Genomic DNA, 13,827 nt, shown 5'->3' on the forward strand with positions numbered 1-13,827 from the left:
ACTTGTGAAGCTTGGCACAGTTCATAAGTCTGAGCCACCTATCATGAGATCGCTAGCAGATCAACAGCTTGACAATGTCATCGACGAACCTCTGCGGCTGGATTATCCTTGCCACAACCAAGCAGTGGAGTGTCACGTTAAGCTAGTGACTGTTAAAGCAGGGTCTGCTACTATTCGGCGAGTCCGATTCGGCGAGTCCGATTCGACTAGTCCGATTCGGCGAGTTCCCTATTCGGCGAGAGCCTTTTTCGGCGAGTGCCCTATTCGGCGAGTTTTTGAAATTTTTGAAAGGAAATTATCGGGTACCGTAGCCTAATTATAATTGCCGTTTTTACATAGTTTTAACGTCGCTAAACGTTGAAATTGTGCAGAAAGGAATAAAAATAAAATGTTTGAACTATTAAATTAAAATTCGTCATGTCAGTTCAGTTGTTTTTATTTCTGACCATCATATGAAAAACAATACACGTCAACATAGCAAAGGTGTAAAAAAGGTAGAAGCGACAAAACGCGAACGTTAAAACGTGCTTGTGACCGAAGTAAGTTATTGAGTTGAAAGAAACATACGCGCCGACTTCAGGAGGGGCCGGCGCCCCCCGTAAATTTATGGTTGAGTGGCAACAAAAATGGTGATGACAAGTGGTGTTTCAAATATAAAACACTTCGCAAAGGAGATTTAGATAATTTAAACGGACTTAAAGAATGCCGAAAGCAAGAAAAGCCTACGTTGCTCTTGCCCGCAAAACAGCAGCTCGCATGGCTATCTCATACGGTACGGAAATTTCAAAGTAGATGGTAGAGTACTGCTGGAATAGTCACGTAACTATTCATTGCAATATTAAGTAAACCAGCTAAATTAGACGCGCTATTTTCAACGAGGTCTTCCCGCTGTGAGATCAATTATGATTCAACAGAACGCATTGTTTTGTTCGCAATGTGTGTGAATTAAATCAAAAACCGATAAAAGAAAAGGTGTTTAATGGTCTTGGTCGCAGATATTGCCTGCATTAACGACGTCTCTTACCGCTATTATCACCTAGCCAACCTGACATCATTGTTTTATGCGCCCGCTAAGGTTGACATCGACTTCAACCATCATGAAATGTTACGTAATAAGAACGATTATATCCTACACGCAAAAATAGAAAAATGATCTCCTCTTTCTGTTTTGTCTCGTGAGCTTTGCATATTGCTCAACAAGTGCATAAAGTTTAGAATTGACAAGAAATCATTGAATTTGAAAATTAAGTTTGAATCACTGCAAATAAACGTATTCAAAACTTTCACTTAAGCCGACGCGATTTCACACTCCGTAATCTACGTCGACAATGATTTTTAGTGCGTTCATTTTGAAAATTGCTGAGCTGGAGACAACAGCTTGTCCCGTGTTAGTTGAACTGGTTTTTTTGAGGTGAAAATCACTTGCGAACATCTCGACCTTTACTCGAGTATAGCCTACTGTATTCAATAAAAGACTATAAAGACTTTCGATAAAAAACAGAAGAGAAAACACTTCGCCGTTGTCAACGCTTTGAAAGTAAGTAATTAGCGAAACGAGGTTAATAAAACTGATACCGGGTTTTCACTCTGCTTGAGATCATGATTTTTTGCGTTTTATTTCGATAACTTCACTGTTTTGATCGTTGTTGTTCACTCGCACGAAAAGGAAATGAATCGGCTTGTTTTCCAACAGTTCCAATTATGAGCTAACAATATCAAAATTTTTACGACTAGGCGTACTGCGTGCGTAAAACAAATCCTTTCAAGCAGCGCTTCTAATAAATTCGGTTTGCGACCTATTTGTTAATATAAACACGACACTAAGCTTAATCAAAGACTATTTTAATTGAGTAAATAGCGCTATGGTTATGACGTTATCACCTTTCTCGCCCCCCAAGGTTTTTTGAAAAGTCGGCGCCTATGGAAAGAAATTTGGCACGGTTGCAACACCTTCAGAAAAATTTAAGATATGAAGGGAAAATAAAACAAAGAAAATGTTACAAAAAAAAATAAAATAAATCATGTTTATGTCTGTAAGTTAGCACTTTTGAATAGTTAAAATGATTAGTTTGGATCAACAAATGTGTGGCCTACAGCTTGGATTTAAAAGAAATTATCGGGTACCGTAGCCCAGTTATCCCAACCAGCAAAAATTTCCGTTTTTACATCGTTTTAACGTCGCTAAATGTTGAAATCGTGTAGAAAAGAGAACTTTGCTGACTAGGATACGTTGAAGCTGAGAAACATTCACAGAAGCCCTTCGAATTGTTCCAAGAACCCATTTAGCATAACATTTCATTTGTACATTGATTCAACGTCTGAATACATTATCTTAAAAATGCAACGTATCGTAGGGCTTCTGTGAATGTTTTTCAGTTTCAACGTATCCTAGTCAGCAGAGTTCTCTTCTACATGATTTCAACGTTTAGCGACGTTAAAACGATAGGCCACACATTTGGTTAGCCTTTTCATTCTGTTACTACAATGGGTTCTCATTTGTTGATCCAAACTAATCATTTTAACTATTCAAAAGTACTAACTTATACACATAAGCATGATTTTTTTTGTAACATTTTCTTTGTTTTATTTTCCCTTCATATCTTAAATTTTTCTGAAGGTGTTGCGACCGTGCCAAATTTCTTTCAACTCAATAACTTACTTCGGTCACAAGCACGTTTTAACGTTCGCGTTTTGTCGCTTCTACCTTTTTCTACACCTTTGCTATGTCGACGTGTATTGTTTTTGATATGATGGTCAAAAATAAAAACAACTGAACTGACATGACGAATTTTAATTTAATAGTTCAAACATTTTATTTTTATTCCTTTCTGCACGATTTCAACGTTTAGCGACGTTAAAACTATGTAAAAACGGCAATTGTAATTAGGCTACGGTACCCGATAATTTCCTTTTAAAAATTTCAAAAACTCGCCGAATAGGGCACTCGCCGAAAAAGGCTCTCGCCGAATAGGGAACTCGCCGAATCGGACTAGTCGAATCGGACTCGCCGAATCGGACTCGCCGAAACGGGCCATTCCGGTTAAAGCAAGCTTATATGCAGTAGGTTTTGAAAGAAGGGATGGACTGATTCGTCAGAAGGTGCAATCTCGTCAACTTATGAAAGAATTCAACAGCAAGAAGGAATCCCCACTAGATTGACATGTTCACCTTTTTGTGCTGGTTGCTAAAGTCTCAATGTAGTACAGGTAGTCTAGCACATGCAGCAGTATGGAGTATATCAATCTGTGTGCTGGTATTTCCTTGACAATGATTTCACGGCAGATCACAGTCTACCCATCACCAATTATGTCTACTAATTACAGTATTTGTTTTATGCACCTACACTTTGAACAGTCCAGTTTGTAACCCCCAGGTCGTGCAGTAAAGTTGTTACTTGCTACTGTGTGTGTACATGACACGAGCACTATATTGTATTTCCAGTCACACTACTGTACCGTTAGACCACTGCCTACATGCTCTCGATTAACCCTTGTATTCTCTACATCATGTGTAGTGTGTACCGTATATTATGCATACCATGCTGTATATTTATTGCAAATGCAATAAGCAAAAGTATCCAAGTCATCTGTGACCTGCATCAACATATGCAGTACAGCATGTGCATTTACCCATTACCTTGTGCCTGCGCTACCGTTTTGTCCAAAACATTGTCAAATATACGCTTTTTGTCGTAACTTTTTTTCTAGTGAAATTAAGGCAAAAAATCCTCATAGAGCAGATAGAAACATTATGATTCTGCATCAATTGATACCAAACTCATGTTCGTAGCACCAGCAGTTCCAAAGTTACATCCGATTTGAGAATTTTGTGGGTATTCCCCCATAAAATGGGGGGTAGAACGGCCAATATGTGGTACAACTCCCTGAAACCAGTTTTGTTATTGTTTTTAGCCAATTTGTCAGTGGTCTAGACCTCCTTTTTTTTAAATAAAAAAAAATTTTTTTCAATCCACCCTATTGTCAAGCCAACAAGGGGATACAGGCAATTGGGATGTGGAGCACCTAAACCTTGACCAAATTTTTTGAAATTTTGTAATTTTGCTTTTTTAGTCAAGCCTCACCCACAAAAAAAAATAATTTTGTTTTCAACCATTTTTTAAATTTTTGGGGGCACACGACACACCCTAGTATACACACGCCTTGGGATTTTTGCCATGATGACCAAGGAAGTATCCCTACGTCCAAGGTTAAAAGGTAGCCTATTTCAAGCAAAAAAAAAATGTAAATGATGGCAGATCCATAGTCTTTGCTTGTTCTTTTTTGGCTAATTAAAAAAAAAATATTTTGGCTGTGCAGTTGATCAGATGAGGACTTCTTAAAGATGGGGACACAGTGGATTTTTTTTCTTCCACTCGTTGGAATTGGCAGTCAAAACTGGCTAGGCAACCCCTTACTTTGGAATTTCTCGATCAAAAAGACTGTAGGCTAAATTACGTAAACTTTTTGATTAAAATTTTCCAAATTTCTCCATAATCATTCTGCTGTACCTCCTAAAGCATTGCGCTCAGAAACGAAGTAAAATTTCTCTCATGTGCTGAATTGTTTTGGCATTCGATTAAACTACATATATTTTCATATTGTTGTATCATGCTTGGGTAGTAAAGATTATAATGAAGTACACTTTTCTGCCAATTTTTATTTTTTTTAGAAATTAGAAAAAATACCATATGGAAAGTTGCTAGTTGTACATTGAATGTTTTAAATTTTATTGCAAAGCTTTGCATCTTCGGATAGCTGAAGATGTTTGCTTTCATGTGATGTCAAGATTGTGCGTCTACGTCGATCATTACGTCTATTATCGACTACGACTACGATTATCGACAATTATTTTTTCAAATGTATAGATGAAGCCATCAGCAGCAATTTTTTCACGACTAAGTGGAGTTGAAATAGTCGAAGCTGCCATATCAATCTTTGCTTTATGATGTAGCAAACTTACTAAACTTTTCCGTGCAAATGAAGTGCTCAGATCCAACATCGGCTTATATGCAGGGCAATTAGAGCAGTAGACCACCTGATCTCCACAGGACACGTATACTTCTGGAGTAGAAGTTGCCGGTTTAAAGGCGCAACTTTGTGCAATCTGTTACCTTTAATAATTACTTCTACTTGAGACGGATAGATCGTGTGGAGATGAGGTGCGGGAAAACGCTCTACTACTCTTGATATAAGCACATCTCTACAGGACATTTGCAATGCATCCTGAACACAAGTTGCAGCCAGATGGAACTTTACTTAATCTGTTATCTTTCGCAATTACTTCTGTTCGGGATGGATTGGCCATGTGACGAGAACGCGTAAGATGCTCTACTACTGTTCACATGAATACATTTCTACAGGGCATATAGGCTACACCTTGGCTACAAGTTGCAAGCATAATGGTGCGACTTCGCTCTTTATTAAACCTAGTCGGGGTTTTGACGGAAAACTAAGTTACTCTTCACTCAAGCCTACCCGCTTGAATATAGGCTACGGTATATACATTTTTTACTGATGTTTAGTGTAGTTATTATTTACTAACCAAAAGTGAACTCATATGTTCGGAAACTAGAATAATTTATTGATAAAGTTTTCGCCGACGCAAACCTGGACTAACAACAAATAAATGCTGAACACGCGCATTAAAAAAACAACATATTTTTCTGTTCAATATAACATTTTATGTGAAAATCATTGCCGGTTTAAGCAGCTTCACTCACGGAAGCCATGACACATTTTTCTCTTTAATATAACATTTTGTGTAAAAAGCATTGCCGGTTCAAGCAGCTTCACCCATATATTTTTCTGTTTAATATAACGTTTTGTGTGAAAAAGCATTGCCGGTTTAAGCAACTTCACTCACTGAAGCCATGACCAACAACACACACGCATTAACAAAACAATATATTTTTCTGTTCAATATAATATTTTGTGTGAAAATCATTGCCCTACGCCCCTCCCTGCCAAGCTGATACAATCTAGAGAGTTCACTAGGAATAGCACCTAAATGACCGGGCGCCACAGTGCTCCGCACCTAAATATCCAGACGCCACAGTGTGCGCGCCTATTAGACCAGCGCCTAACTGTCAGCGCCTAAAAGACGTGGACCCAAAAATGATGAACACAAATTCAGAGCCTAAAAAATCGGTTTGTATTTGATGTAACAAAATCTTCAAAACTTTTGTCTGCAATTTCTTTGTGGCCTATTACAGCTTTTTTACTAGGCTCTACTCCTTCGCCACTTGTCTTTATTGCAGTCATCATCTTCCGTTTAGTAGCTGATCATACAGAATTATCAAAGAATGCCAACGCAATAAGCTCCTCTCCCAGGTACCACAAATGACGCAACATCTTGTTCACTGCGGCCTTTGCCATCTTTGAATGAATATCCTTGTACTGATCGAGTTGTTGAGAAATGTGAGATCTTGAGACGGTGCAAGAATCGGCGATGGGGCGGCAAACCAAGCTTTCACATACACTTTCATAACAAACACACAGATATTGTGCAAAGCGACATCCTCCCTTTTAGTCAATGTGTACTGTTTTCGGTACATCTCAACTTTGAGTGCATAGATGGTTTTCGCCATCCTCCTGGCACGATGAAAGGCACCAGGAGCCATGATTTTGATGCCATGAAGAGGAACTCTACCCAAGAATATGACTGAAAGGAGCTCTCTGTAGTCGTCACAATGTTGCTGTATTAACCATTTTCATTAGCGAAGGTTATTAAGGCATCTTCTACGTCTGTCACATGCTTTAAAGCCTCGTCGTCAGTTCATGCACATTGTACATCATCTTTTGCAATGAATGACCATTTCATTTGAAAATGCTTGAAGAGTAGAATGTTCGGACCAGTCGAGCGACTCATCGCGCATGAAAATATTGCCTCGAGAACTATCTCGTGAATATGACGACGGCAGGCCAAATACAACAAGTCTTTGGTTTTCAAATAAAATGGTCATTCATTGAATTTGTTACATCAAATACAAACCGATTTTTAAGCTCTGAATTTGTGTTCATCGTTTTTGGAGATAGACCCAGATAACCGGGAGACCAATGACGCGTATCAAAGAGAGAGAGCAATTGTGAGTGTGAATGAAGGTTGTAAATGACATTGACGGGCGCGGAGTGGCGTTGATCATGGAATACAACATATTACACACATGTGACGAAGAACAGAAACAGTATCTTTTGCGTGTCGTTGCCGATCACCGATATCCAGACTGTAGTAGAAAGACCCTCGCGCAATAATTCCTGTGTATGTACTATGTATTAGTTTACATCATGCACATTTGTACACATAGTTTATTTACTGTCTTCTACAGTTGTTATTGAATGTCCAATTCAGTCTCTGAATTGTAAACACAAGCATACAAAGTCGCAGCGGTGGGATAGCGCAGCGGGTAAGGCGCTCGCTTTCCAACTATGCAATCAAGGTTTGACTCCCGGTTTATGCTGGTTGTTGACAAACACCGCCCACCTCTACCCAGGGTGTAATAAATTGGGTGGGCGTAGTTGCTGAAATAAAAGCGGCCGAGAGAAAGGAACTGGGCACCCTACTCTCGTGAGTGCCGAAGGCTTAGTATAATAAGAACATTATCTTCTCATCCCCCGATGCTTGTATTCAAGTATGGGACTCACCTTTACCTTATACAAAGTCGCACAATTTTTATATGTAGACCAGTTAGTATAATTTGTAATACAGACACATGAGTTTATGAACCGACTAGGCCTATAGAGTAATGATTAAACTATATTTTTCTTGCAATATACCATGGCACTGTACCGTATTTTTTACTACTGTATCATATCATATCTGTATCATATCCTCTCGAAGCGTTAAAGTAGGGGTAAACGACAAAACTTTGAACCCCGGTAGCAACCTCTAAATATCAACCAATCTTTATGAAAATTCACATATGTCATTTTCTCATCAATGGTAACAATATTTGGTGCAAGTATAGAATCCGCCACCCTGGTCAACATGACGTCACAAAACGGACGCAACTACTACAAAAGGGGTGAAAAAAAGGATGCTGAAAAGCGGCGGAATGAAGGTAATAAAGGGGAATGGATATGGACTTTTTGACAATTTTACTGTGTTTTTACAATAAAAACATTAAACCAACGTCGAGTGTTGAATATAACTACCTAGAATGACATAACATTTACCAAATTGCATCAATTAAACTAAAAATTTACCCAATTAAACTTTCAAAATAAAAATATGAAACGTTTGCAAGTAAATGTGTTGAAGCCATCTAATTTCTGCTCGCATTTTATTCTTACAATAAAAGTACCAATCTAACGCAACTGCAAAGAGTATGTCTTGCTTTATTCACATGAAAAGTTTCAGGTTTATATCTCATCTTCAAGTTTATTACATTTACATAAACATAAAACTACGCAACAAATTAAGTATCGAACGTTTTCGACATCACAAGATGTCCTCTTCAGGAATAATATACATACAAATTAACTACATCTGAAAAAAATACAATGGTTAACTAAATCTATAAACAGAAAAAGACAAAAAACTGCACAGTACTTCTGACTAGCTCAAACTTAACAATATAGGCTCCACGAGAATCAAAGGTAACTGCATCAAAAGGTGTTAAACAGGTCACATGATATGGTAAAAAGGCAAGGTAAAAAGGCAAGGTTACCATATCATGTGACCTGTTTAACACCTTTTGATGCAGTTACCTTTGATTCTCGTGAAGCCTATATCGTTGAGTTTGAGCTAGTCAGAAGTACTGTGCAGTTTTTTGTCTTTTTCTGTTTATAGATTTAGTTAACCATTGTATTTTTTTCAGATGTAGTTAATTTGTATGTATATTATTCCTGAAGAGGACACCTTGTGATGTCGAAAACGTTCGATACTTAATTTGTTGCGTAGTTTTATGTTTATGTAAATGTAATAAACTTGAAGATGCTAAACTTGATCACGTTGCTCGGCTTCGTATGCCTATGGTTCCACAAGACAAACTCTCTACCGAAGCTCTATATCTCATCTACCAAACGAGCAATCGTCGTTCAAACTTAACCGCCCAGCGAAGCTTTTTTTCAATGCATTGTAAAGGCGACTCGATCCTTATTCAGTATACGCCACCCCCTGTTTGCAGTGATCGGTAATAGTGCTTCGACTAAACTTGCGATAGTTTTCTCGTTTCTGCTCGGATTTTAACAATTTTGCCATCGTTGGAAAGCACGATTATACAATATACATCTACCCGAATCAATTAAACAGTAGCACAAATATGTACTAGCTTCATCTTGTGATAACTTAAACTTCACCAACTTGTAACGATTCTCAGCAACTTAATTTTTGCAATAAAATCATTAAATCTTTGCAAACTAAAACACTATGTCTTGCTTTATGCACCTGGAAAGTTTCAGGTCTATATCTTATCTATAAAATGGGCAATCGTCGTTCAAACGTAGCCGCTCAGTGAAGCTTTTTTCCAATGCATTGTAAAGGTGAATCGATCCTTATTCAGTATACGCCACTCCCTGTTAGTTGTGAACGGTAAATAGTGCTTCTACTAAACTTGCTGTAGTTTTCTCGTTTCTGCTCGGATTTTAACAATTTTGCCATTGTTGGAAAGCACGATCATACATCTACACGATCAATTAAATGCAAGCACAAAATAAGTACTAGCTTTATCTTGTGAGAACTTCAACTTCACCAACTTGTAACAATTCTCAGCAACTTAATTTTTGCAATAAAATCATTAAATCTTTGCAAACTAAAAGAATATGTCTTGCTTTATGCACCTAGAAAGTTTCAAGTTAATATCTTATCTACAAAACTGGCAATCGTCGTTCAAACGTAGCCATTCGGCGACACTTTTTTCCAATGCATTGTAAAGGCGACTCAATCCTTATTCAGTAATCAGTATACGCCACCCCTGTTAGTTGTGAACGGTAAATAGTGCTTCTACTAAACTTGCTGTAGTTTTCTCGTTTCTGCTCGGATTTTAACAATTTTGCCATCGTTGGAAAGTACGATTATACATCTAGACGAATCAATTAAACGCAAGCACAAAGTAAGTACTAGATTTATCTTGTGATAACATAAAATTCACCAACTTTTACCGATTCTCAGCAATTTAATTTTTGCAATAAAATTATTAATTTTTTTGCAAATGGAAAGAGTATGTCTTGCTTTATTCACCTGGAAAGTTTCATCCTTATATCTCATCTACCAAACGAGCAATCGTCGTTCAAACTTAATCGCCCAGCGAAGCTTTTTTTCAATGCATTGTAAAGGCGAATCGATCCTTATTTAGTAGGCTACACGCCACCCCTTGTTTGCAGTGATCGGTAAATAGTGCTTCCACTAAACTTGCTGTAGTTTTCTCGTTTCTGCTCAGATTTTAACAATTTTGCCATCGTTGGAAAGCACGATACTATCTTTATCTTGTAATAACTTAAACTTCACCAAATTTTAGCGATTTTCAGCAATTTAATTTTTTTTATAAAATCATTAATCTTTAGTAAATGGAAAGAGTATGTCTTGGTTTATTCACCTGTAAAGTTTCATCTTTATATCTCATCTACCAAACGAGCAATCGTCGTTCAAACTTAACAGACCAGCGAAGCTTTTTTTCAATGCATTGTAAAGGCGGCTCGATCCTTATTCAATATACGCCACCCCCTGTTTGCAGTGATCGGTAAATAGTGCTTCCACTTAAAGTGCTGTAGTTTTTTCTTGTTTCAACTCGGATTTTAACTATTTTGCCATCGTTGGAAAGTACGGTCATACATCTAAACGAATCAATTGGCTACAAATCCAGAACAAGTACTATTTTTATCTTGAAATAACTTAAACTTCACCAATTTGTGCCGATTCTCAGCAATTTAATTTTTACAATAAGATCATTAAACCTTAGCAAATTGAAAGGGTAGGTCTTGCTTTATGCAACTGAAAAGTTCAGGTTTATGTCTTATTTATAAAGCGAGCAATCGTCGTTCGTATTTGGACAACACTGATACATCTCACATCTAGGAAAAGAGCAAGATTCTAGTCGTTTTTGTCATTCGTCCAGTTCAAAGAACACGCAACACAAATTAAACCCTTTGAATTGGGATTGTTTGGAGGGTAGCTCATAGCTTTCCTATCAGCTCTGTAGCCAGGGGGGGGGGGGGCTTGGGGGTGTTTTGTAAGAGTTGCTGAGAATCGGAACAAATTGGGGAAGTTTAAGTTATCAGAAGATAAATCTAGTACTTACTTTGTGCTTGCATTTAATTGATTCGGGTAGATATATAATCGTTCTTTCCAACGATGGCAAAATTGTTAAAATCCGAGCAGAAACAAGAAAACTACAGCAAGTTTAGTGGAAGCACTATTTACCGATCACTGCAGACAAGGGGTGGCGTATATTAAATAAGGATCGATTCGCCTTTACAATGCATTGGAAAAAAGTGTCGCCGAGCGGTACATTTGAACGACGATTGCCAGTTTTGCAGATAAGATATAAACTTGAAACTTTCTAGGTGCATAAAGCAAGACATATATACTCTTTCATATTGCAAAACATTAATGATTTTATTGCAAAAATTAAGTTGCTTAGAATCGGTACAAATTGGTAAAGTTTAAGTTATCACAAGATAAATCTAGTACTTACTTTGTGCTTACATTTAAATGATTTGGGTAGATATATAATCGTGCTTTCCAACGATGGCAAAATTGTTAAAATCCGAGCAGAAACGAGAAAACTACAGCAACTTTAGTGAAAGCACTATTTACCGATCACTGCAAACAGGGAGTGGCGTATACTGAATAAGGATCGATTCGCCTTTACAATGCATTGGAAAAAAGTGTCGCTGAGCGGCTACGTTTGAACGACGATTGCCAATTTCGTAGACAAGATATAAACTTGAAACTTTTCATGTGCATAAAGCAAGACATACTCTTTCAATTTGCAAAAGTTTAATAATTGGATTGTATAAAAGAAAATTGTTTAGAATCGGTACAAGTTGGTGAAGTTTAAGTTATCACAAGAAAAACATGGTACTTGTTTTGGATTTTTAGCCAATTGATTCGTGTAGATGTATGATCTTGCTTTCCAACGATGGCAAAATTGTTAAAATCCGAGCAGAAACGAAAAAAACTACAGCAAGTTTAGTAGAAGCACTATTTACCGATCACAGCAAACAGGGGGTGGCATATACTGAATAAGGATCGATTCGCCTTTACAATGCATTGGAAAAAAGTGTCGCCGAGCGGCTACGTTTGAACGACAACTGCCAGTTGTGTAGATCAGATATAAACTTGAAACTTTCTAGGTGCATAAAGCAAGACATATTCTTTTAGTTTGCAAAGATTAATAATTTTATTGTAAAAATTAAATTGCTGAGAATTGGTACAAATTGGTGAAGTTTAAGTTATCACAAGATAAATTTAGTACTTACTTTGTCATCATCATCATCAACCAGTTTTGATTATACAGGCCATGAATTAATCCTCATGTCGAGGGTGTGGCCTGCCTGTCTGTCGAGAACGAAGTCTTCCCCTCCAAACCTCGCGATTTATTGGGTTGGCAGAGTCCATGTTCAGGGCTACAAGGTCACGTTTCACAAGTTCTTCCCAAGTGAGTTTTTGTCTACTTTGACCCCGCTGTGCTGCGATGTTGACACATCTGACCTGTGAGATCCAGCTTGAGCTGCACTCAACGTGACCAAGCCATCTCAGTCTGCCTAATTGGAGGACTTCACTGATGTCTTTTATTTTGAGCTTTGATAGAAGAGTCTCAAACTGGGTGTTGTCTTCAGGCTTGACTAGGCAGGTCCATCTTATCATCGCTCTGTCATTACGTTGTAGGCGCTTAACGGTGCTTGCTAAAGTAGCCCACGTTTCAGAGTCATAGAGCATGACACTCCTCACACAACTGCAGTAAACTTGACCTCTGGTTGCAGCAGGAAGTAGCTTGCTTGTGAGGATAGGGAGGAGTTCTCTAAACTTTTTCCAGGCTGACTTGTAATTGACTTTAGGGATAGGCAAAATAGAATACCGAATATAGAATAACCGGTTGTACAGTCTAACCGGTTTCAAAATGCATATGAAATCGGATAATTGAAACCGCTTTAACGATCTACCGGTACTTCGTACCCCGACCCCCTGTACCGTACCCAGACCCCCCGCCGCTGGGTGTCGCCTTTGGCGAACACGCTGTCAAACCCCCCAAATTCTTGGCTACACCACTAATTGTTCATATCTGTTTTATCTTTTTATTACTTTTAATTCATTTTCAAATTTTCTGGCCCCCCCCAAAAAAAACTCCTAGATCCGCGCCTGCCGATACCCTAACCCTTTTAAAATGTCTGCCGAAACTGCTATCAACGACTTCGGCTTTTTTTAATTTTTCTCTTGATCTTTTCAAGGTACGAACTGACGGTATGAATTGTTCATGGTACGAATTAGGTTGCACGCAGCCAAAAGTACTCACAATTTCTTTAGAATGCTTTCCAAAGGATGTCTTCAGTTTAAATGATCTTGAAGTTAAAATAGATGTTTGTTTATATGAAGCATCGTCTTTTCGACAATTTTTCAACACCTTCAAAAAGTCTTCTGTTCTATCAATCATACTTAAGGTTTACCTTAGCCTAGTCTATATCCACACAAATAAAATAAGAACCAAACCAGGGTTGCCAGATCCAAAATAGTTTTGCCTGCTAAATGTTTATACAGTACTGTAATAATAATAAAAATCAAGCTTTTATTTGCGCCCATTGCGATAATATACAGTACACTGCGATCACAGATGCGATACAACAGACGACAGGAAGCAGCGAAGTGGCATATAGTCTTCGAGTCAGCTGTTCC

General features: G+C 37.9%; 1 protein-coding gene across 3 annotated transcripts in view; it reads right to left on the bottom strand.

Moving 5' to 3' along the window:
• The window catches only part of LOC145770023 (syntaxin-18-like), a 159,928-nt gene extending 146,317 nt beyond the window's left edge, over positions 1-13,611 (bottom strand). For all 3 annotated transcript variants that reach the window (XM_082581605.1, XM_082581603.1, XM_082581604.1), the window contains exon 1: positions 13,451-13,611. In XM_082581605.1, the coding sequence (XP_082437731.1) occupies positions 13,451-13,588 (138 nt within the window). In that variant the 5' untranslated portion in view covers positions 13,589-13,611. The remainder of the gene's footprint in view (positions 1-13,450) is intronic.
• Positions 13,612-13,827: the final 216 nt, after the last annotated feature.

The sequence above is a fragment of the Aplidium turbinatum genome, chromosome 5 (genome assembly GCF_918807975.1).
Source record: "Aplidium turbinatum chromosome 5, kaAplTurb1.1, whole genome shotgun sequence".
Lineage (NCBI taxonomy): Eukaryota > Metazoa > Chordata > Ascidiacea > Aplousobranchia > Polyclinidae > Aplidium > Aplidium turbinatum.